We start from the raw sequence: 24,898 nt of genomic DNA on the forward strand, positions 1-24,898 counted from the left end.
TGAAATGGATAAGGTGCACGCAAGTTAATACATCAATTTTATTATAAAAAATAAAAAGAAATTTCGTACTTAACAAGAAAGCAAAAATAATAAAACACTGTCGTTGAAAACTTGGAACAAATTCAAAATTTTCAATATTATATTGTTTGCCATTTAATTTTCTGCCCAACCCTAACTGTCCTAGGTTTGTGATAGAAAATAAATGGAATAAATTGGCTGTAGCATTTATTAATAAAATACACGGATAAAAATTGTCGACATTAGAAGTAGCTGCATAAGAATGAAATAATCTTAAGACTTAAGTTATTAAATATATAGTTGACCATATAGCTGCTAATTAATTTGTCATTTCTTTATCATCAAAAAAACACAGCAGTAGCAGTTTTTTTTAAAAAGAATATTAATTTACTATATGTCCATGATAAATTGGTTAATTGAAAAGATTATTAAGCGTACGTTTTACTTGCCTTAGACTCTAACAAAAACTTAAGACTACCATAATAATGTTATATTCAGTGTAGTCTTATAAATGAGATATTCTAAAATCCTCGACTCAAGTAATAACATATTCAACGTAATCTCACAAATGAGATATCTATGTAATTTTTGCTCATACCTTATATGAAAATAAAAAAATTATTTCTAATAGATCCTCAATTTAATATAATAACATATCGAATGCAATCTTGCATATGAGATAATATTCTAACAAAAATGATATGTACATAATCTTGTTTCAACTTTATGAAGATGAAGAAGTTATTTACGATAGATCCTTCGCTTGACCCACAACTATTATTTTAAAAATGTGAAGACTATATGAAAAATCCTACATCATATTAGGAAACCACATAGAAGGGACTAGAAAGTGGATGAATCAATGCAAAAGAATACTAATCCCCAAAGTTATGGGGAAAAGGGAACATCAATTACACCTCCACGCAAACTTAAGAAGACAGCAAATTCAAGCACCTTTTTAGGTTGTTTACATGTGAAAATGTTTTTCACGAAATATCTTTTTTTTGGATAATATTTTTTCTGGAAAATAAATGAGACATTTATTTATTTTCAGTGTTCAGTAAAGAAGCATCAAATAATATTATCTCATAAATATTTTATATAATCTAGATAAATATTATAGAATAAGAATTGAAGGGTACGTAGGTGTATGAGGTGGTGCGGCTCTGGGAGGGTGATGGTAGCCACAAGCAAAGGCGGAGCTAGGTGGGGTTCATGGGTTCAGACGAATCCACTAGCTTTTCGTAGACTTTATATTTGTATTAGAAAATTATAAAAAATTATGTATATTAACTTGTGAACCCCAAACAAATTGATTTAGCACCTCCAAACTCCTAACTTTGGCTCCACCTCTGGCCGCAAGCCGGTGTGTTGAAGGGTGGGGAGGAGACAATTAGTAGAATGCTATTTATAAAATTTATTTTCACTTCCATTGAAAAAATAATTTTTCACATTTTAAAAAAATATTTTCGCAAAAAATTGATCAACTAAACATAAAAAAATAAATTAAAACCAGACATAAATAATATGTCCAAACAGTAGAAAATTCGAGGTACATACTTAGATCAATAGATAATATATAGTATGTGTACGTATTTATGTTGAAATTGTAAAAGCAAAGTTGTTAAAGCGCAAAGAACATATTCAGATAATGTTGTTTTACTGCACTGAAATTCCTGGAAACTCCCAGTAGTAATTATTGATTCGAATTAAAATAAAAAATTCAAATCTGAAAATATTGTTCTTCCTTTTAGATTTGTTGTGCCTTTTCACCTCTTTTATGTATTCTATAATACAACTCATTTTCACATTTCTTAGAATTTGTGTAGAGACGAATTCATGATATAAGTTTATAGGCGATCTTTAAGAATTTTCAGCATATACTTTTAAAGTTATGTATGGAGTAATATTTATTATTTATAACAAGTTTACTAAATTTCTTAATATAAATTTATGCTCCATATTGAAAGTAGTTAATTTAGATGTATTCGATCCTCTGGATTAATTTATTGAGTAGTGAATTTCTATATAGATGGATAGAGATAATTTAGTAGAAAACATGAAATGATAATTCTTGCAAGTTTAGCAGGGAAAAATGTTTAACACGACACAATTAAGACAAGGCGAGCATAGAGGGGCAGATGAGTGTTCATTCAAATTTTGAGTCACTTTCATAACGAACGATATATTAATTTTAAATGACAAAGTTAAGAAGTATATCAGACTTTTTTTCCTTTTATTTATGTAGTAAATGATGAGTTCTTTAGTAACATTTATAACTCTGCTATTAAACTAGACCGACCAGGTTTGGATTTCAAATTTGTCGGAAAGATTAGGTATGTTTGATAGTTCAATATATGAGAAAAAAGCTCGATTTATTTGAATACAAAGCTTACTAGGCACTATGCTTTAAAATTGTGGTCCCACTTTTTATTTCAAAGTTTTGCATCTTTGAAAAGGGGAGTACTCTTTTGTTTTCAAAGTGAAAAACGATAAACACTTTTTCATTGATATGTTTTTATTATTGTACACCCTTAAGATGATCATGTTCCCCGCAAAAAACAACGAAATAGTGCTCACTAGCCATTTTTTTCGACCTCATCTCTAAGAAAAATAATCATTTTTTCAAATTCGACAAGTGAAACTTCATAACAATATCCTGGAACTTTACATGTGAAATTTGAAACTTCAGAACAATAACTATTTACAAAGACTAAAAAGTTAACTATTTGTGACTTTACCCAAAATAAATTAATCCAAAATAGTGTGGAAGGAAGCTGGAAATGCTTGGACATTACAAAAAAATAAATCACCTCCAATGGAAACATAATTAAAGTCAATAAATTCCCGTTATAACTTCTTACGCGGGCCATACTTTAGCCTCACTATAAAAGGAACTTCCATGAAACAAATTTGTTCATCCAATTCCAAACACAATTGAATCTTTTCTCTCGTATATCAATTAACTACGTGTCAATCCTGAACTAGTTAAGTTTCGTCGATCGCCATACATACTACAAACATTAATTTTATTAACCTCGCATTTTCTACCTTTACATAGTCAAAGAAAGACTTGTCCATGATGTTTCAAGCAAACTTGCATTATCTCTGCCTGAACATTACACTTGATTTGCCATCTGAAGTTGATTTCTCCAGCAAAAAACGATGGCACTTAGCTTTTGCAACAATCTATTGTTCCAGAGCTTTTGAAATTAAGACCAGCACTAAAGCACTACATGGAGCTGCCTACAATCCAAGAAAAGTACTTCGTGTATCGACTGATACAATCGCGATTGATGTAGTTCAAGACCACCCTTTTTTCTCAGGCATTGATCAGTCAAGTCTAGCTAAGCTTGTCAAGGATAAAAACATTGACGAACTTGCTAACCTTGGAGGTGTACAAGGTGTTGCTGCTTCTCTCAAAAGTGATACAACTGATGGTGTAAGCGGAGATCAAGAAGATGTTGCATGTAGACATGAGGCTTTCGGAAGCAACACGTATCATAAGCCACCTAGTAAAAATTTCTTCATCTTTGTTTGGGAATCATTCAAAGATCCTACTATCATTATACTTTTGCTCTGTGCTGCTCTGTCTCTTGGATTTGGAATTAAGGAGCATGGACTGAAAGAAGGATGGTATGATGGAGGGAGTATTTATGTCGCTGTGTTTCTTGTCATTGCTGTTTCGTCTATTAGTAATTTCAGACAAAACAGACAGTTTGATAAGCTTTCCAAAGTGAGCAAAAATATTCCAGTTGAAGCTGTTAGAAAGAGGAGGCGCCAACAGATATCGATTTTTGAAATTGTTGTTGGAGATGTCATTTGCTTGAAAATTGGAGATCAAGTCCCTGCTGATGGGATTTTGGTAGAAGGTCATTCTTTACAGGTGGATGAATCTAGCATGACTGGAGAAAGTGATCATGTAGAGATTAACCTTACCCGAAATCCATTCTTGATATCTGGCACGAAGGTTGTCGATGGCTATGGCATGATGCTTGTGACATCGGTTGGAATGAACACCACCTGGGGTGAAATGATGAGCCAAATCAGCAGTGATTCTAATGAGCAAACCCCTCTCCAAGAACGACTCAACAAGCTTACTACATCTATTGGTAAAGTTGGGTTGCTAGTTGCTTTCTTAGTTCTTGTTGTCCTATTGGTTAGATACTTTACTGGGACCACAAAAGATGAGAATGGGAACAAAGAATTCAACGGGAGCAAGACATCATCTGATGATGTAATCAATGCTGTGGTGGGAATTGTTGCTGCTGCTGTTACCATTGTTGTTGTCGCGATTCCTGAAGGCTTGCCTTTAGCTGTTACACTTACTCTGGCTTATTCCATGAAGAGAATGATGGCTGATCAGGCAATGGTTAGGAAGCTCTCAGCATGTGAGACTATGGGATCTGCCACCACCATCTGTACAGACAAAACAGGCACTCTTACATTAAATAAGATGACCGTGACAAAGTTTTTCTTAGGCAAACAACACGTGAAGGCAGAAAGTCATACATCAATTTCAGCAAAAGTTCATGAACTATTCCATCAAGGGGTTGGATTAAACACTACTGGTAGTGTTTTCAAGTCCTCCGATCCATCTTCCAGCTTTGAGTTCTCAGGCAGCCCTACTGAAAAAGCTATTCTTTCATGGGCTGTTATGGAACTGAACATGGAGATGGATCAAATCAAAAGAAATTTCAACATTCTACATGTGGAAGCTTTCAATTCAGAGAAAAAGAAGAGCGGTGTCCTGATCAAGAACATCAGTGATGGCACAATTCATGCACATTGGAAAGGTGCTGCTGAAATGATTTCAAGAATGTGCTCCCATTACTATGATCTTGAAGGGAACGTAAAACCTCTAGAGGAATCAGATAAGGAAGAATGTGACAGGATAATTGAAGGAATGGCTGCCAGCAGCCTGAGATGTATTGCATTCGCACACAAGCAAGTGCCAAAAGCTGAGCAGAAGGATAATGAACATATGCATGGAAATGTTCCAGACAACTCTTTCATTCTTTTGGGCTTTGTTGGCCTAAAAGATCCATGTCGGCCAGGCGTGAAGAAAGCAGTGGAAGCTTGCCAAAATGCTGGTGTGAACATCAAGATGATCACTGGTGACAATGTGTTCACTGCAAAAGCCATAGCAACAGAATGTGGAATTCTTCATCCTAATCAGGAAGTAGATGAAGGAGCAGTCATAGAAGGTGAAGAATTTCGCAACCTAACAGATGAAGTACGGATGGAGAGAGTGGAGAAGATACGTGTGATGGCAAGATCATCCCCTTTTGACAAACTTCTAATGGTGCAGTGCTTGAGAAAGAAAGGTCATGTGGTCGCGGTCACAGGTGATGGAACAAACGATGCACCAGCTTTAAAGGAAGCAGATATAGGACTTTCTATGGGGATTCAGGGCACTGAAGTGGCTAAAGAGAGTTCTGATATTGTCATCTTGGATGATAACTTTGCTTCAGTTGCCACAGTTTTGAAATGGGGAAGGTGTGTCTATAACAATATCCAGAAATTCATCCAATTTCAGCTCACAGTAAATGTGGCTGCGCTCGTGATCAATTTTGTAGCAGCTGTTTCATCTGGTGAGGTACCACTCACAGCAGTACAGTTGCTATGGGTAAATTTGATCATGGACACATTAGGGGCATTAGCACTTGCGACAGAGAAGCCAACCGAGGAACTCATGAAGAAGAAACCAGTCGGTAGGACTGCACCGCTTATCACCAACATTATGTGGAGAAATCTAATGGCTCAGGCCTTATATCAGATTGCTGTTTTACTGACCTTACAATTCAGAGGAGAATCAATCTTTGGTGTCAGCAAGAGAGTAAACAATACGTTGATCTTCAACATGTTTGTTCTTTGCCAAGTGTTCAATGAATTCAACGCGCGAAACATGGAGGAGAAGAATGTTTTTAAGGGAATATATAAGAACAAGCTGTTCATGGCAATCATCGGAATAACATTGGTTCTCCAAGTGGTGATGGTGGAGTTTCTAAAGAAGTTTGCAAATACAGAGAGGCTGAATTGGGGGCAATGGGGAATCTGCATTGGATTTGCAGCTGCATCTTGGCCAATTGGTTGGCTTGTCAAGTGCATAAATGTCCCAGAGAGACCAATCTTCAGTTATCTCAGGTTAAAATAGAGTAAATATAGATGTTCATTTTTTTTGGTCCATAAGTTAGTTTGTTGCAATTGTATTAGTTTGTTGTGAAATGGTTGATTTATGTTGCATTCATTTATTACTCACTACTTGTATTTCTCTATGGTATGTTTCTAAATAAAGAGTTGTACAGAATTCTTCTACTACAGTTACAGAGCATAGATTTACAGTTAAAAATTACTAAAATATCAACAAAAATATCAAATTCTGAACTCACATTTTTTAAAACTTAAAAGTGGAATGGAATCACCTTAAGAGTTGAACATATCTAGAAGTATCAAGTCCAGAGTTTCTCCCTTTGCATATCCAAATTTCTCCACCTCTCAGTAGTAAAGACTGAAGAAATTCAACAAATAAACTGAATTAACTAAAGTTAATTTTTTGGAACTACAAAAAAAACTTAGATTTTTTATGAAAGCTTCTAGAATGATCTACTCTTAAAGCTAGATCTAAAAGTTCTAGATTCATAGCTAGAAGGCATTCTCTTATCCAAAATCTTCCTTAACGATATTGAACTAGCCGAACTTTCCTCAATTATACTTTTCTTCTGCTATTCTCTACGTAGACAAAGTCCATTTCCTAATTCAATCCTTGTCAATCATCATAGAATTCAGAATGCAATAAAACTTGTTTTCAGGTTGATCACAGCAGGGTTCAGAAGTGGAAAATGTGTGTAATATGGATCCCAAGGGATGAGAAGAGATGTCAGTTTGTTACCTCTTTCAGTTTATGCAATATAGACTGATCGCCGATGGCCGATGCAATGCCTAAGAATTTTCAGTCAGAAGTACTTTCCGGTACCGGTGATTTTGTATCTCTCTTCCTAATTTGACCTACTCAGTCACGCATCAATTTGGGGATTGGAAAGTTGAAAGATGAATGAAATCATGTGACACTGATAGCAGAATTAGAGCCTTCCTTTCCAATTACTTTTCGCGCCACTATGATATATTACAAAGACATTGTTTCTACTATCTGAATTGAAATGTTAACCAGAATTTATTGATTTATCTGTAATGGGTAATTGATTTAGCTGTTTCGATAATGGTTTTTGATTAGTTTCACTATGGATTATCGGTTCTTAATATTTTGATGTTTTTCCTTAACCGATTAACCTATAATTACATTTATATGTATGTATATAAAATAATTAACTCAAAGTTTAGTTTTGCATACTTTTATTTTTTATTGTCTCAAACTTTCGATTATGTTACTTTTGAACAAGATGCAATCTGTCATACTCTAAATGATTTTCATTTATTATTATTTTGTGTCAAATTGGAACTGTTAAACTGATAACCAAATCAGTAATGATCAATCACCAATAATCGATAAGCAATATCTTAATGATTCTAAAATTGTTTAGCATGTCTATAAATCGATAATCGATAAACTTTAAATTTTAAATAAATCTAATTGATAAACTTTAAATTTTAAATAAATCTAATTGATAAACTTTAAATTTGAATAAATCGAATTGATAAACTTTAAATTTGAATCTATACCTTGTTGGACTCAAGCTCCAATATTTTTAGCCTATTTAATTTCTCTATAAAACTCTATTTGTGATTGCAAAACACAGAAAAAGAAACACTTAGAATATTAAGATTTGAATAATTAAAATTAAAATCTAAAAAATAGACAAACTTAATAACTGAAAATGGAATAATTAAGATTCAACTATACAAGCAAATAAGGTGTATGTCTCTTCTTAATTTTTTTTTCTTCAACGATCACAACAGTACTAGATCCATTGTGATTCCACAACTAAGATTTTGAGAGAGTGGATATATGCAAAGTCTAAGTATTTTCTTTTTGGAACCCTTTTTCATTCCTAAATTTTGTTTGATTTTCTTGTGCTACCTTATTACTAGTATTTATTATAGTAAGACATCATATAATTATCAATTGCATCTTGTTTCTATTTTTTTTCTTGATTTATAAAGTGCTCCTAAACATTGTCGGTGAACTTTACATATATATCAAAACTAGGTGATGGCATTAATTATATTTTGTGAAACAAATACTTAAATACTTCACACACGGACCATATTGTCGACATGACCAAATTGTTAACAAAAAGAAACGTAGCTACATAATGATAAGTATACTTAACAGTTAAGTTAAAATATACTAATTAATTTATAATATAACTTAGCTTATACATAAGTCATTTATGTCTTAAGAGTCTAGTCCTTCTCCGAATTTCGCATAAGACGAAAACTTAATGTATCAGTTCGCTTATTTTGTCAAACAATGCAAGGTGAAAATTTTATGTAACTAAAGAGTTATGAAATAGTATGATAGTTAAGAGATCATTATTAGCTAATCTGCTATAATAGGTGGTAAGAGTTACATTTTATCTGACTGTGCAAAAGATATAATTTTACACCAACAATATATATTATTCAAACTCTAATTATATAATTGTGTAAAGTTTCAACTAAACTCAAATTACATACCTTGGATCATGTATATTTTATGTATATTTAGTACAAGTATTTACAACATATGTGTTTTGTAGTTGACTAAAGTGTTTCGGATCGTAGTTATCCCAAAATTCAATTATAGAACTTAATTGGAAAATTTAAGCATAATCTCTATTGAGTCTAACTTTCTTATCCAAAACAACCAATTATCAATTATTACCAAAAACAATACATAGTTATACATCATATATACACAATTAGTATATATACTTCTTATGTTCCAATTATATGACTGTTTTTTTTTTTTTAGTCAGTCGCAAAAAGAATAACACATTTCTATATTAAGTAGCAATTTAACTTTAAAATATTTATCCTTAATAAAGTGATTTATAACCACACAAATATCTATCATTTATTTTAAACCACAAGTTTCAAAACTCTTCCTTTCTTTGTTAAATTGCATGTCAAGTCAAAATAACTCATATAAAATGGAACGGAGGGAATATTATTCATGCAATATCGATACATACATATAAATATAGTCGTTTTATTGAAGGGAAATTATGCAGAATAGAACAGGTTTAGCCTATAATAGGTACTATACCTACAGTTTCTCAAATTCTTGCTATTCGCCTGATTTGTGTAATTTCTCTGATTTGTAGAAATCCAGAATTTGTATAATTCGATTCATGATGGTATAAATCCAAAGTTTTATATATGCTTACCCTAGCTATTTGTATACAATTTATGAAAAGATCATAATAAAATACCATGTTTGTATATTGACAAGCGAAATATATAAAAAGAGTTCTGAAAAAATTATAAATGTATAAATACAGAATTTGTATATACTTACCCTATTTGTATATTCGCAAGCGAAATATACAAACAACAGCCTCCATAGCAAACAAAACTATAGCTATGAAGTGCAATTATCGATTATAACTATAAAGCTTTGTTATGTTTATTATGTTTCCTATTTCTAAAGTTTTCTCTTTATTAAACAAATTGGTCACTTGTACAAGAAGCCCAGCTTAATTAGATCGTGGGCCGCAAGAAAATAATAGGGGAGGACCATCCATAGATTATGCATTTTTCAAAGGCGGTTAATGGAAATATCCACTAAACTTCATCAACTTGATTACGCGGTGTATTACTACTTATATAATATGATTAACTTCCAGGGGATTATTACTACTTCACTCCAAAACACAATCACAAATTATTTGATCTTTTTTGTCCTTTCATTATTATTATACACATTTTCAGTCAAACATGTTTGAAGAAAACTTGCATTACCTATTCATGAACAAAATCACAACTGACTTGTCAAAAGAAATTGAAACCTCCAACAAAAAAAGATGGCACTTAGCTTTTGCAATCATCTATTGCTCCAGAGCTTTTAAAACTGCCCTTGTACCATCTTATAGTCATGGATCACCTGCCTACAATCCAAGAAAAATACTTTGTGTATCGAATGATACAATCGCGATTGATGTAGTTCAACACCAGCCTTTTTTCTCAGGCATTGATCACTCAAGTCTAGCTAAGCTTGTCAAAGATAAAAACTTTGACAAACTTGCTAATATTGGAGGTGTACAAGGTGTTGCTGCTTCTCTCAAAAGTGATACAACTAATGGTCTAAGCGGAGATTCAGAAGACGTTGCACGTAGACATGAGGCTTTTGGAAGCAACACGTATCGTAAGGCACCTACTAAGAGTTTCTTCGTGTTTGTTTGGGAATCATTCAAGGATCCTACCATCATTATACTTTTGCTCTGTGCTGCTCTGTCTCTTGGATTTGGAATTAAGGAGCATGGACTGAAAGAAGGATGGTATGATGGAGGGAGTATTTATGTCGCTGTGTTTCTTGTCATCGCTGTTTCGTCTATTAGTAATTTCAGACAAAACAGACAGTTTGATAAGCTTTCTAAAGTGAGCAAGAATATTCCAGTTGAAGCTGTTAGAAAGGGGAGGCGCCAGCAGATATCGATATTTGAAATTGTTGTTGGAGATGTCATTTGCTTGAAGATTGGAGATCAAGTCCCCGCCGATGGGATTTTGGTAGAAGGCCATTCTTTACAAGTGGATGAATCTAGCATGACTGGAGAGAGTGATCATGTAGAGATTAACCTTACCCGAAATCCATTCTTGATATCTGGCACGAAGGTTGTCGATGGCTATGGCATGATGCTTGTGACATCGGTTGGAATGAACACGACCTGGGGTGAAATGATGAGCCAAATCAGCAGTGATTCTAATGAGCAAACCCCTCTCCAAGAGCGACTCAACAAGCTTACTACATCGATTGGTAAAGTTGGGTTGCTAGTTGCTTTCTTAGTTCTTGTTGTCCTATTCGTTAGGTACTTTACTGGCACCACAAAAGATGAGAATGGTAAAAAAGAATTCAACGGGAGCAAGACATCATCTGATGATGTGATCAATGCTGTGGTGGGAATTGTTGCTGCTGCTGTTACCATTGTTGTTGTCGCGATTCCTGAAGGCTTGCCTTTAGCTGTTACACTTACTCTGGCTTATTCCATGAAGAGAATGATGGCTGATCAGGCAATGGTTAGGAAGCTCTCCGCATGTGAGACTATGGGATCTGCCACCACCATCTGTACAGACAAAACAGGTACTCTTACATTAAATAAGATGACAGTCACAAAATTTTTCTTAGGCAAACAGCACGTGAAAGCGGAAAGTCATACAACAATTTCAGCCAAAGTTCTTGAATTACTACATCAAGGTGTTGGATTAAACACTACAGGTAGTGTTTTCAAATCCACTGATTCATGTTCCAGCTTCGAGTTCTCAGGCAGCCCTACTGAAAAAACTATTCTTTTGTGGGCTGTTACGGAACTGAACATGGATATGGATCAAATGAAAAGAAATTTCAACATTCTACATGTGGAAGCTTTCAATTCGGAGAAAAAGAAGAGCGGTGTCCTGATCAAGAACATTACTGATGGCACAATTCATGCACATTGGAAAGGTGCTGCTGAACTGATTTCAAGAATGTGCTCCCATTACTATGATCTAGAAGGGAATGTAAAACCTCTAGAGGAATCAGATAAGGAAGAATGTGACAGGATAATTGAAGGAATGGCTGCCAGCAGCCTGAGATGTATCGCATTTGCACACAAGCAAGTGATAAAAGCTGAGCAGGATGATCATGCGCATATTCATGGGATTGTTCCAGACAACTCTATAATTCTTTCGGGCTTTGTTGGCCTAAAAGATCCATGTCGACCAGGCGTGAAGAAAGCAGTGGAAGCTTGCCAAAATGCTGGTGTGAACATCAAGATGATCACTGGTGACAATGTTTTCACTGCAAAAGCCATAGCAACAGAATGTGGGATTCTTCATCCTAATCAGGAAGTAGATGAAGGAGCAGTCATAGAAGGTGAAGAATTTCGCAGCCTCACAGATGAAGAACGGATGGAGAGAGTGGAGAAGATACGCGTGATGGCAAGATCATCCCCTTTTGACAAACTTCTAATGGTGCAGTGCTTGAGAAAGAAAGGTCATGTGGTCGCTGTCACAGGTGATGGAACGAACGATGCCCCAGCTTTAAAGGAAGCAGATATAGGACTTTCTATGGGGATTCAAGGCACTGAAGTGGCTAAAGAGAGTTCTGATATAGTCATCTTGGATGATAACTTTGCTTCAGTTGCCACAGTTTTGAAATGGGGAAGCTGTGTCTATAACAACATCCAGAAATTCATCCAATTTCAGCTCACAGTAAACGTGGCTGCGCTCGTGATCAATTTTGTAGCTGCTGTATCATCTGGTGAGGTACCACTTACAGCAGTACAATTGCTATGGGTAAATTTGATCATGGACACATTAGGGGCATTAGCACTCGCAACAGAGAAGCCAACCGAGGAACTCATGAAGAAGAAACCAGTCGGTAGGACTGCACCACTTATCACCAACATCATGTGGAGGAATCTAATGGCTCAGGCCTTATATCAGATTGCTGTTTTATTGACCTTACAATTCAAAGGAGAATCCATCTTTGGTGTCAACAAGAAGGTAAACGATACATTGATTTTCAACACGTTTGTTCTTTGCCAAGTGTTCAATGAATTCAACGCAAGAAAGCTGGAGAAGAAGAATGTTTTTGAGGGGATACACAAGAACAAGTTATTTGTGGCAATCATTGGAATTACATTGGTTCTCCAAGTGGTGATGGTGGAGTTCCTCAAGAAGTTTGCAAATACAGAGAGGCTGAATTGGGGGCAATGGGGTATCTGCATTGGATTTGCTGCTGCATCTTGGCCAATTGGTTGGCTTGTCAAGTGCATAACTGTTCCAGAGAGACCAATCTTTAGTTATCTAAGGTTGAATTACTTGAAAGCCTTGTTTAAATGAGTAGATTTAGGTGTTCAGTATGTTTTTGTCATAAGCTAGTTAGTTCTAATAGTATCTGTTTGATTAATTGATTTATGTTACATTCCATTATTAATAATAGTGTACTTTGCAATGGGCTAAAATGTGTGTCGTAACTCAACTCACTCAATTCTTACAAAGTTTTAATTGATTTTTTTTTTGTACCAAATAAAAGTATTGCTTTATTTTTCCTTTAGTATAATTATGTATAGCATATTAAATTTAAAACAATAAATGTTATATAAGTACAAACAGATGGAAGTATTATAGAATGAACAAACAAATATGGTAGGAATTGAGAAGGCAAACTTGCTATAACCTAACACTTTATCTAAATCTTGAGTAACTAAAGTTCTGGCTGTTCCTACGACTAAACAAAGGTGTCTTTGGAATAGGTATACATTTTATGAGTAAACTAACTGGCCATGATAAAGCAGCTATCCCAATACACACTTTCCACTTCATCCAATTCAATCTCTCAGTACATGCAAACTCTTTCAGCATTTCGATCATTGCAAACTGGATAACGACTATCATTCCTACAATCCCCCAAAATAACCGCTTTGTTTTAGCTCTCTGAGGAGACTCCCTTCGTAGTTTCTCAGGTAGAATATGTTGAGAAGTTGGCAGAGAACAAAGATGTTGAAGATCATTGTGTCCTTTTCCTTGTCGCTTAATTGGTATCCTGATTCACCTGTGAATTGGATGGTAAGCAACACTGAGATCAGGTACAATGCTTGTCCCAATATATTTTTCCACATGATATTGGTTATAAATGGCTCATTTTTGTCAGTTGGTGGCTGCTGCATGAGCTTTGTTCCAGGCCCGTCGATAGTGAGAGCTACAGCTGCTAATGTCCCCACCATCAGCTTTACCCAAAGTACCTGAAGCATTGCATAGGGAACATTGCCTGCTGAAATTACTGTGACAATGTTGATGGTCACGGGCTCGCTAGCTGAAATTGCTGTCACAAAGTCTATCACCAAAGAAGCGATAGTTGCTGTTAGTTGGTACTGGGTGAATATCTGAACATTGTTGTATGTGGTTCGTCCCCAACTTAGAACTCTAGCTATGGAAGCAAAGTTATCATCCATGATGACAATATCCGAGCAGTTCCTTGCTGCATCGGTTCCATGATTACCCAATGAAAGCCCCACATTGGCTTCTCTAAGAGCTTCTGCATCTTCCACTCTGTCTCCGGTAACTGCAACATTATGACCTTTCTTTTGCAAGCATCGTACCATTAGAAGCTTGTCCAGCGTTGAGGCTCTTGCGATCACACGAATGTTATCAACTTTCTCCAATCTTTCATCGTCAGCATATCCTTGGAATGTTGTTCCTTCAATGACTTCTCCAGTGGATGTGTCATGAGGATCAATTATACCACAATCAATAGCTGATGCACGAGCGGTGTGGATATCATCTTTTGTAATGATTTTGATGTTCACTCCAGCATCTTGGCAGTCCATCACAGCTTTCCTTGCTTGTTCTCTACATGGAGCTTTCAGGCCGACAAATGCTAATAAGATCGAATCATCTTCTTTGAGCTTGGGATGGAAATGCCCTTCATGATCAATCTGATGTTCTGCTGTTACACTTCTATATGCAAAACCAACACAGTACAAACCATCCATTTTCATCTTTGTAATTCTTCCCTGCAATGCTTCTCTAGTATCATCGTTTATATCTTTGACATCCCCTGTCTCCTCGTAGTAACGTGAACACATGGCCAGTATTGCCTCTGGAGTTCCTTTGTGGTGCACATGTACTCTGTTGTCAGCATTCCTCCTTATCAAAACACGCCCTTGGTATTCCGAGTTGAAGCTTTCAGCATGGACAAGTGTACATCTTTCTTTCAGTTGTTGTACATCCATATTCATGCTTTTGATGCCCCAGCCCAAAATTGCATTTTGAATTTGATCCTCAATGTGTTCAAATGAAGATCCTGGTCGGATCTTGGTTGTGTTCAGAGCCATTCCTTCATGAAGCAGATCAAGAATTTCTGGGGCAAATGAAGAGAAAGTACCTCTTCCAAAATACTCTTCACGTAGCCAAAACTCTCTGACCTGCAGAGTGTTTTCAGTCAGTACTCCTTCCTTATTCGTACAAATCACAGTAGCGGAGGCCATTGCTTCACAAGCTGAAAGACTTCTAACAAGTGCTTGATCAGTAATCATCTTCTTGGTTGAGTAAGCTATGGTTAGTGCACAAGCTAACGTTAAACCTTCAGGAATAGCACCCGATGCAATTGCAACTGGAGTTGCTAGAATCCCAAGAAAGGCTTTCCATACATCATGTATACTTGTCTTACCTCCAATGAACAACTTCCTCCCATTGTTTTGCATATTCCCTGTGAAGTAACGGACCAACAGAACTAAAAGAACCAAGAAACTGACTGCCAAACCAACCTTTGCTATATGCGAGGTCAGTTTGTGTAGTTTCTTCTGTAAAAGTGACTTATGATCATGATTGACACAAGCTGGACTTATGATTTCTGCCAATGCTGTATCCATGCCAACTGCTGTAACAAGCATTCGACCATTACCCCTCAAGACCTTGCTACCCGATAACAAGAACACATTGGTGCTATTGTTAACTTCCACAAGGTCATTTTTCTTTGTTAAAGTTGATTCATCAATATGTAAGGATTGGTCACCTATGTATATCCCATCAGCAGGGACTTGATCTCCAGCTTTCAAGCGAATGACATCTCCAACAACTGCTTCAGAAAATGTGATACTCGTATCCTTCCCATCCCTAATCACAAGAATGGAGACGGTTTCAATTGGCCTACAAAGTTCATAAAGTTGTTGTTTATGCCAATAGTTACAAAAAGCAGAGAGACTAATGGCAAGAAACAGGGAAATTAGTATAATTCCCCCATCCAAACATCCTTTCACCCCATGTATTTTTATGCCAAAACCGAGCGATAAAACAGCATACATCAGTACAATGATGATGTTAGGATCTTTGAGGCTCTTCAATAATATTTGCAATAGATTTACTGATGGCTTCTTAAATGTGTTAGTCCCAAAATGTTTGCGCCGAGAAGCAATATCCTTAACATCATCTAAGATACCCTTGTCAGCATCAGTTTTCAGGACAAACAACACGCTTTCCACACCATCAAACTGTTTAACATCTCTCACTCGAACGAGTTTTGCTAACATTTGCTTGTTGATACTCGAAAAACATTCTGGTTCGATATCAACTACTGTATAAGATTGAGAGCGCGAAAAGTTGCTCAAGAGTTCAGTCTTGTTTTCAGCAACAATCTTGCTGGCTGTAGACAACAATGCCCTGGAAGTATAGAGAATTTTAAATGCCCAACACCATCTCTTCCTGGCGGGGGACGTTAAAATAGGCGTTAATTGCACTTGCAAGATGTTATCACACATGATTTTTGGTAAAATAATAATAATATCCAAATAGGTAACTGAAGATGGTGTTTAATATAATTTCTAGTTTGATAATTTGAAATGTCTGTTATATTCTGTTGTTGCATAAAAGAGGTGATGGCTACAAGTTTATAGACAAAAGTAAACCGTGTGTAACAGACAGGCTGCTAGGAGTGAGGAGATGATATTATTCTTGGAAGTTGCAGCAATAGTGAAAGTTATAAAAGATTGTTTGTCTTTTTGTTCTGGTCTTTGTTTAATAAGCTTATATATAGATTGGATTCCAGCTTGGCTTATATATATATGAGTATGACTAATCAGCGAATGAAAAACGATTGACGTAGTCATGTAATCAAGTATTGGACACCACACAAGCAAAATGAACCGAAGGATGCTCGTGCAATAGATGAGATTGTTCTCCCTTAATAAAAAAAGTCTTGAGTTCGAGAGCTTAGAAATTTTTTTGATAACAAATAATTTTGCTTTGAATAGAGCTCTACGTGACAAAATTTAAAAATAATTAGACTCCAATGTTGAGTGAAAAGCAAAAGGAGCAAGTCAAGGCAAAAAAGTGAGTACAATGATTGTTGAGTTGGTTTGTATTTTTTGGGGATTTTAAATGACAGTGCTTATATATGCTAAATAAAGGATTTTGTGTGAATTATTTAGATTATTGTTGTTATATTATATTTATGTGAATTATATTTTGTGTGAATAATTTTATTTCAAGCTTATCGTATGGGGTTTGCCTAGTGCGGTTTATCATGAAGTGCTCATTCGAAGGACAAATGTTGTAGCGGTTGCGGATTATTTGAAATTTTCATAATTAAAATAAATAGTATGTGTATTAATAATCAACACTCTATATAAATGTTGCTAGAGGCTTTAGTCACTCTGAATGTAATGACATTAACTCAATTGTTGTTAAAAATAAAATCTATTGCCACAAAATATCTTTTTATTGTAATGACAACGAGTCAACAACTTCAACGAAACATGGAATGAATTTAATATCAAAATAACCCACTTAGGGGTCGATTGGCAGAGTATACAGAAATAATGTAGAATGTGGTGTGTTAGTATTTAGTAATGATTGCATTAGTAAAATGTTGGTATTAGTTATACTGACATTATTTCTTATACACTATTTGGTTTGACGTATTAGAAATAACAAGTTTTGCATAATTTCTATAAAAAATGTTTGTTCACAAAAACACCCCCACACTCTTTGGCTTTGGAAAATATATTAAGGGAGATTTGAGGGATCGTTATGTCATTAACCAATCCTTTGTAAAATATATTAATACATGGAAATCATGATATTATTATTAAGGGATAATGGTCTGATATACCCCTTAACTTTGTCATTAAAGTTGATGTACCCTTCATTAAGAAAGTGACTTATATATATACCCTTAACGTTATACAAATGACTCACATATACCCCTACCATTACAAAAGGAGCTCACATATACCCTTCATCTAACGGAAGTGAAAAAATTAGTTCTAAATTTATTTTTCTTACTTTTAATTTTTTTTAAAATCCATGTAGGGTACAAATGATCCTTCTAGCAAAGTTTAAGGTATGTTTTGATCTTTTTCATACATAATTATTTTTGACTTCTTTGATTATCATTATTTAAACATAAATAAATTTGACCATCAAAATAATAAATTTAAATTAATTGTTGAAACAAAAAAGTACTTGTGAGGAGGATCAAATATACCCCATATGGATTATATTAAAATTATTTTTTTCACTTCCATTAGAGGAAAATGGTATATGTGAGTCACTTGTATAACAGTAGGAGTATATATGAGTCACTTTCATAATGAGTGGTATATCAACTCTAAATAGCAAAGTTAAGGAGAATATTCAGCCATTTTCCCTATTAGTAATATACACTTCAATATACAATAAAATATATAACTAATAGTAGAATACAAATATTAATTATAGATAAATAGACTAAAAAAAATATACCAAACAATATACTAAAAATATGCAAAATTAACACATACAACATTTTTCTAACCCTGCCAAAGTGCTAGATTCCAGCTTGGACAATAGTTGTAATACACTTATCAAAAAAAAAGAAAAAAGAAAGAAAGATTGGATAATTATCGTGCATGAAATGAAGAGGCTAGATGAAAATACTTGTCCAAAAAGCAAATGGAAAAGGGATAAAAAGTGAGCACCATCGTTTCGCAAACTTTAAAGAAATTTCTAAGAATAGGATATATGGAATTTACCTACCCTCTGTAAAATATTAATTGTCCATTATTAATTTGATGCACTCTTTTAGAAATACTTTGTTGTTCTTAATTATTTATTCACTTTTTCTTTTTTCAGTTACTTTTAATTAGTTTTTCATTTTGAAAAATTAATAAATGACAAAAAATATTTACCCATTATACCCTCAGTTAGTTACTTTGAAAATATAAAACTTCTTGAAAATCGTAAGTGTTTAATTCATCCACTTCATAATTAATAGGGGTAGAACGGTAAACTCACTATGTCAATCATTGTTTTCTTAACAAGTGTGCCAATTCAAAAGTATTTAGGGACAGAGGAGTATAAATAAAAGAGGTAATATTTTTATTAAATTTAATGCTTTGAAAAATATGTTAGATGATAAATAATATTTAATAGGAAGATAAAATAGACACAAAAGATAAATTATCTCTTGATTTTTTAAATTGAACAAGTATTGTTGGACAATTATTTTTAATATAATAGAAAACTATTATTGAATGAAGGAGATATATCAAAGAGAGGTATAATAATCTTAAAATATAAGAGTAAATAAGTAAAAATAGAAAATAACATAAACAAAGAACTAATTGATAACAATAACTATATTAAACCTAAAACGTATCTCTAATTAAGAATCCAAACAAGCATTTAACAAATTACATAAACACAACGGCGGAGTCAAGATTAAGAGTTTGGAATTTCTAAATTTTCTTTAAAAAAATAAAATAGGGGGTTTCAAACCCACAACTCTAGCATGAAAAGTATTTCCACTGTCACTTTCTTACCACTGAACAATCAATCAGTTTTATTAGGGGTTCACAAGTTAATAAACATATATATTTATTTAATTTTCTATCACAAATATAAAATTTATAAAAAAGTTATTGAATTCATCTGAACACACAAACCCTCACTTAACTCCTCACTTAACTCCGCCGCTAAACACATTGCCTTTTTTCTTTTTCCTTGTACTTCCACTTTAGAATGTTATAAAAGATGCTGGTCTTTTTGTTGTTGACTTGAGACTGGTCATTCTTTAAGATTATTTTATAAGAGTGTATATTGGATTCCAGCTTGGCTTATAAGTTATAACGTATGACGAATATGAGTATAGTCGTTATTATTTTAGCTTTTACGCCCCTTAGAAATTAGATAAATTTAGCATTTTATCTTTATTTAGTGTTATTTTAAAGTTAAGTTTTTTTAATAAATAAATATGAATTAATTTATTTTAATTAATTTAACCAATTAACAAGAATAAGTTACTTAGCTTTCCTATGTTGGTCAAATTCATACATTTTAAAGCTAACAACTCTTAAGAGTAAATTAAAATAGGAAAAATTGTGTCATCTATACATTGATTTTGTGTGATGACGAGTCTTAAGGAATATCTATTTTTGGTAAGGACGACATGTAAATATGAACGAATGGGATAGTTCTTTTCATAGAAAGTCACTCAACTTTCTCTCCTTTTTTATATCATTAAAATCATCCAACTATGAATATTTTATATACAAAATCACTCTATTGATATTTTATTTAGAAAGTCATCCAACCAATTTAAGTGATTATTTTATTAAATTTGTTGAAATATACTTTTTGTTTTAAATTAGGTTTTTTAAAAAAAATAAGATTCTCATTTTAATTATTTATTGAAACATAAATTTTGTTTTAATTTTAAAACGTAACATAGAGAAATACAAGTAGTGAGTAATAAATGAATGCAACATCAATCAACCTTTTAATGAGTGTTTTTGGCTAAAATCATCCTGAAGTATGACTTAAATCTAAAGTACATCCTTGTATTATATAAGTGAACAAAAAACATTCTTGCTCTATCAAAAAGTTACAAGATTCATCTTTCTATCTATTTTTTTAAGAAACTCACGCCACCAACAAAAAAATATATGTCAAATCAAATGAATATATGTACACATGGTTAAACTAGTCAAGTTGAGTGATTTTTCTAATTTTTAGAAATTGAGAGTTTAAAACATATTTAGACAAAATATATACAAATTTCGAAATATTCTTTGTAAAAAAGTATGGTCGAATACAACTTCAACTTCAAAAATTTCAAATAAAGTAATTTTTTATTTTATTTTCATAACTAAATGCCTACATAATTTCACTAAATTCCCAGCATTTCTGTACATTGTATAAAATTGCATTGTATATAACATACATACGTACTAAATATTTTATTAAAGAAAATCTCTAAATAATTGGACGTAATATTTTTAAAATGATTTTTTTACATAATATTTGTAACCATTAGAACCTGCTATATAAATATTTTAAGACTTATGTATTATTGCAAGTCAATTTACTTGATGATGCAAAAATCATATAAACTAACAACACAAAATTTAAATTTTAAGAATGAAAGATTCATTTCCTATTCTTGTTCTTTTTAGGTAACTTTGATATTCTCGTCGTGGCTAAGACATGACCAAATTAAGAAAAAAAATATTGGTTCAATCAGTTTCTTAACAAAAATACACTGAAAAAATGATTTTTGTTATTTTTTAGATAGTATAAGGATGTATATTAGAGTTGATTCATAGGGATGATTTTAGCCAAAATACATTTAACAACAAACTAATGGACCAAACGATAAAAATGAACATCTAAATTGACATGAAACAACTGAAGATTGGTCTCTCTGGTACATTTATGCATTTGATAAGCCAACCAATTGGCCAAGATGCAGCTGTAAATCCAATGTAGATACCCCATTGTAATGACCCGAAAAATCATTTTTGGGAAATTCTGAACTATTTGTTTAACTTTAGTTAATTAGTTGTAATGACCCTCTTGGTCATTTCTGTGTCTTGCCTTCTGTGTGTCATTTAGAGCGTTTCTATAGTGACCCCAAGTCATTTATGACTTGCTGGGACTGACAGTTCGGTCACCTGGTCGTTCGTTTGGTCTTGGTGCGAGTTTTTGTGTTTTGGAGCTTATGAACCTTGAACGATCATTTTCGATCAAAAGTTCAAGAAGATGATATCGGAATCCAATTATGACGATTCCATCAGCTTCGGAAGGGTCATTTTAGGCTGGTAGCATGGTCGACATGACTCCCGACGTTTTCAGTGTGAGTCGGTGCGATTAGGCGTTTTAACTTTAAGTTTAAGCCAAAGTTTGACTTTGGTCAACATTCTGAGTAAACGCGCTCGGATGAGAATTCCGTCAGCGTGGTTAGCTCCGGAATGTCGAGTTTGGTCTAGATTGACCCTTCTTTTGTGTCTGGAGGTTTTCGATATCTTTCCGAGCCCTTTTGTGGGTTTGGACTTAAAATGGCTTTTGGAAGTGGGACCCACTTTTTATCGAAATGACCTCTGATGGAAATTTCGACTGCGCCGTTGAGTCTGGAATGTAAAATTTGGTATGGTTGCATATCTTGTTTGCGTGCACGAGGTTCCAAACGAGTTCGGAGCACCCCGTCGGAGTTTTTAGTTTTTGGGAAATTGCAGATTGCATGAAAACCAGCAAAAATTCCAAAACTTCAAACCCTCATCTCTCTCTCATCTCTCAACCGATTTGGGTGATTCAAAAGGCTAAGTTGTGAGATTTTTCGAGGACAATGCGTTGGTGATCTCGGATAGTGATTTGGAGTCCCCATTTGAGGTAATTTTTGAAAAATACCTGCTGCCTCACCCTTTTTGTGAGCTTGATTTTGGGAATTTTTTAGACTTGGAATTTCAGTCATTCTAGGTCCGATTTCAGTGATTTTTGAGGCTATCTTGAGTGTTTTTTTGAGGAGAACATTGTGGTGTTGTCAGATTTTACTGTAGATCGCCCATTTTTGGTAAATACACTGATTCAACTGCTGTCCCATTTCTAATTTTTGAGAAAATTTGGGTTTTAGTTGCATGTTGATATTGTGTTGTTCCCGAGCCCCAAATTGTGTCCCATTTTGGGACATGAGCTGGGGGAACTGGTTAGGACCCACTTTTGGGGTTAATTTCGGAATTTCCTGCGTGGGTCCCACTTTCCCCGTTTTGACTCCAAAATTGACCCGTCTCCGTTTGTTGTGATTTTGGTGTCTAAACAACCGTATTAATGTTGTGACTCTATTTTTGATAGCGGGGCAGCGTTTCGAGACCGTTCGAAAGGGAAAGCTCGGAATGAGTGATTTTGGAGCGCGTGTGATCGGCCTACAGGTAGGCTACGGTTTCCTCTCTTAGATTGAGCTCGAGAATGTGAATGCATGTTGATTAGTTGGGATTTGGGTTGGGTAGTTATTGAATCTTACATAGGTGTTAAAAATCATGTTTTCGACCTATTTCGGAATTATCGGGTAACTGTGAGCATGCTTTGTGTTATTAACGGACCCTCCTCGCTATGTGGAGTGCTTGCATGCTTAATTATTGTTTATTTGAAGAATGTTGGGCCTTAGTTTAGGTTTGACTAGGGCTTGCCTTAGAAATACATTATTCGGATCCAATAGGCCTTATTTTGCCCCGACGTCGCTCGGCCGGCTTAGATCCCTGTAGACTGGTGTAGCAGACTTGAGTCTGATAGTTTGGGCCTTAGTTAGGCGATACTCTTTCTCCGACTTTAGTTATCCTTATTTTCCCCGATGTTACGGCTTCACGAGTTACGTCAGCGACACTAGTTCTACTTCGCGATTTGAATTTGATTTTTGATTTGGTTCCAAGGACTTACATTGATTGGCTAAGTATGGACGGCGTTCCATGGACATTTATGAGTGTGGATCGATTAGGACTCTTTCAGCAGCTACATTGGCACTTTATAGAGCATCCGGTTTAAGGTCCGGCCTCTATTCCCAGATACTTATATAGAGTATCCGGTTTAAGGTCCGGCCTCTATTTCCCAGATACTTATATAGAGCATCCGGTTAGAGTTCCGGCCTCATATACTTGATATTTGTGATTGGTTACTTGGGTATTTCTTGTGAGCATCCGATTCGAGGTCCGGCCTCCGTACTGTCAGATTCTACTAATTAGGGTTGAGGTTCTGGTTGATGTTCTTCGTTCTTGGGTTCTTTTATGCAATTCTCTTTAGTTATAGTTATTCTGTGTACTCGTCGGGCTTATGGGGGTCCGTTCGGGTTTTTATTTAATTTGCGCACGAGTGTACCTTCTGGGCTTATGGGGGTCCAGTTAGGTGTAGTTAGCTTATAGATTACTTTAGTTAGTTCTTTGTACACTCGTGTGCATTCCTTGTTAGTTAGATTTAGTTCTTGACTTCGGTTTGTGTTATTCCTTCTTTTCATATTGCCTTTACTTTTCAAGTTCAGTCGGCCTATGATGCCTACTGGGTACCGGTTGTTTTGGTACTCATGCTACGCTCTGCATCTATTTCGTGATGCAGGTCCGGGCACTAGTAGCCAGCGTTGATCGAGCTTGGAGCAGACTGATCCGGAGACGGGAGTGAGCACACGACGTTTTGTACTATTTCAGTCTCCATCTGTATATATAGACTTGTCTTTTACCTTTCGAGACAGTCCAGTCTCTGTTGTCCACTTTTGGGACTTGTACTCATTTTGTTAGTAGCTCTGTACTAGTGACTTCCAGGTTCTGGGAGGGATCTTTATTTGTATATATGTTTTTGGTTTGCTTCCGCCTGTTTATATTGTTATTTGCCTACTCTTGTTTAGTTTCTACCCTCAGACCCATTACTTGTTGTTCCGGGTTACGGGTTGGCTTACCTACTGGTGGGTTATAGTAGGTGCCATCATGACTTGAGAAATCGGTCGTGACAAGTTGGTATCAGAGCCCCAGGTTTATCGGTCTCACTTGTACAGAGCTAACGTCTAGTAGAGTCCTGCGGATCGGTGCGGAGACGTCCGTAACTTATCTTCGGGAGGCTACAGGATGTCCTTAGGAAAATTTTCCTTTTTGTTTCCTTCGTGCAGCGTGTGTCTTATTGGTTTCTGGAAATCTCACTTGTTTCACTCTTTCGGGGATAGCTCGCTCGCGAGGCGGCGCAGGGGTGTGCACCGGGCCTGCAGCAGATCTCATCTTGGGTAGACGTTGGCACCGAGGTCGAGCCAAGGCCGCAGCATTGGCCCAAGATATTGGAGGAGGTGAGAGATCGTTGTTTTGTACGTGGTTGCGGTACCGTCTGAGGGTCGACACAGAGCATTTGGTTTCGATCGGCCATTCATTTTTTGATGTGTCGACCATGCGCCGATTCATGGAGCATATTCATCGCGAGGCCCAACGGGGCAGCGATTAGAGGGCATGCTATCAGGGCA

General features: G+C 35.1%; 2 protein-coding genes across 2 annotated transcripts in view; both read left to right on the forward strand.

The window, feature by feature from the left end:
• Window positions 1-24,898, forward strand: part of LOC125839483 (putative calcium-transporting ATPase 13, plasma membrane-type) — a 136,375-nt gene that overhangs the window by 59,504 nt on the left and 51,973 nt on the right. The gene's annotated exons all lie outside the window — the stretch shown is intronic.
• The window catches only part of LOC125839432 (putative calcium-transporting ATPase 13, plasma membrane-type), a 73,745-nt gene continuing 51,921 nt past the window's right edge, over window positions 3,075-24,898 (forward strand). The window contains exons 1-2 of the mRNA XM_049518406.1: window positions 3,075-3,413; window positions 10,217-11,257. Coding sequence (XP_049374363.1) covers window positions 3,098-3,413; window positions 10,217-11,257 — 1,357 coding nt within the window. The 5' untranslated portion in view covers window positions 3,075-3,097. The remainder of the gene's footprint in view (window positions 3,414-10,216; window positions 11,258-24,898) is intronic.

The sequence above is a fragment of the Solanum verrucosum genome, unplaced genomic scaffold, assembly GCF_900185275.1.
Source record: "Solanum verrucosum unplaced genomic scaffold, falcon-dt-bn FXZP01000306.1, whole genome shotgun sequence".
Taxonomy (NCBI): Eukaryota; Viridiplantae; Streptophyta; class Magnoliopsida; order Solanales; family Solanaceae; genus Solanum; species Solanum verrucosum.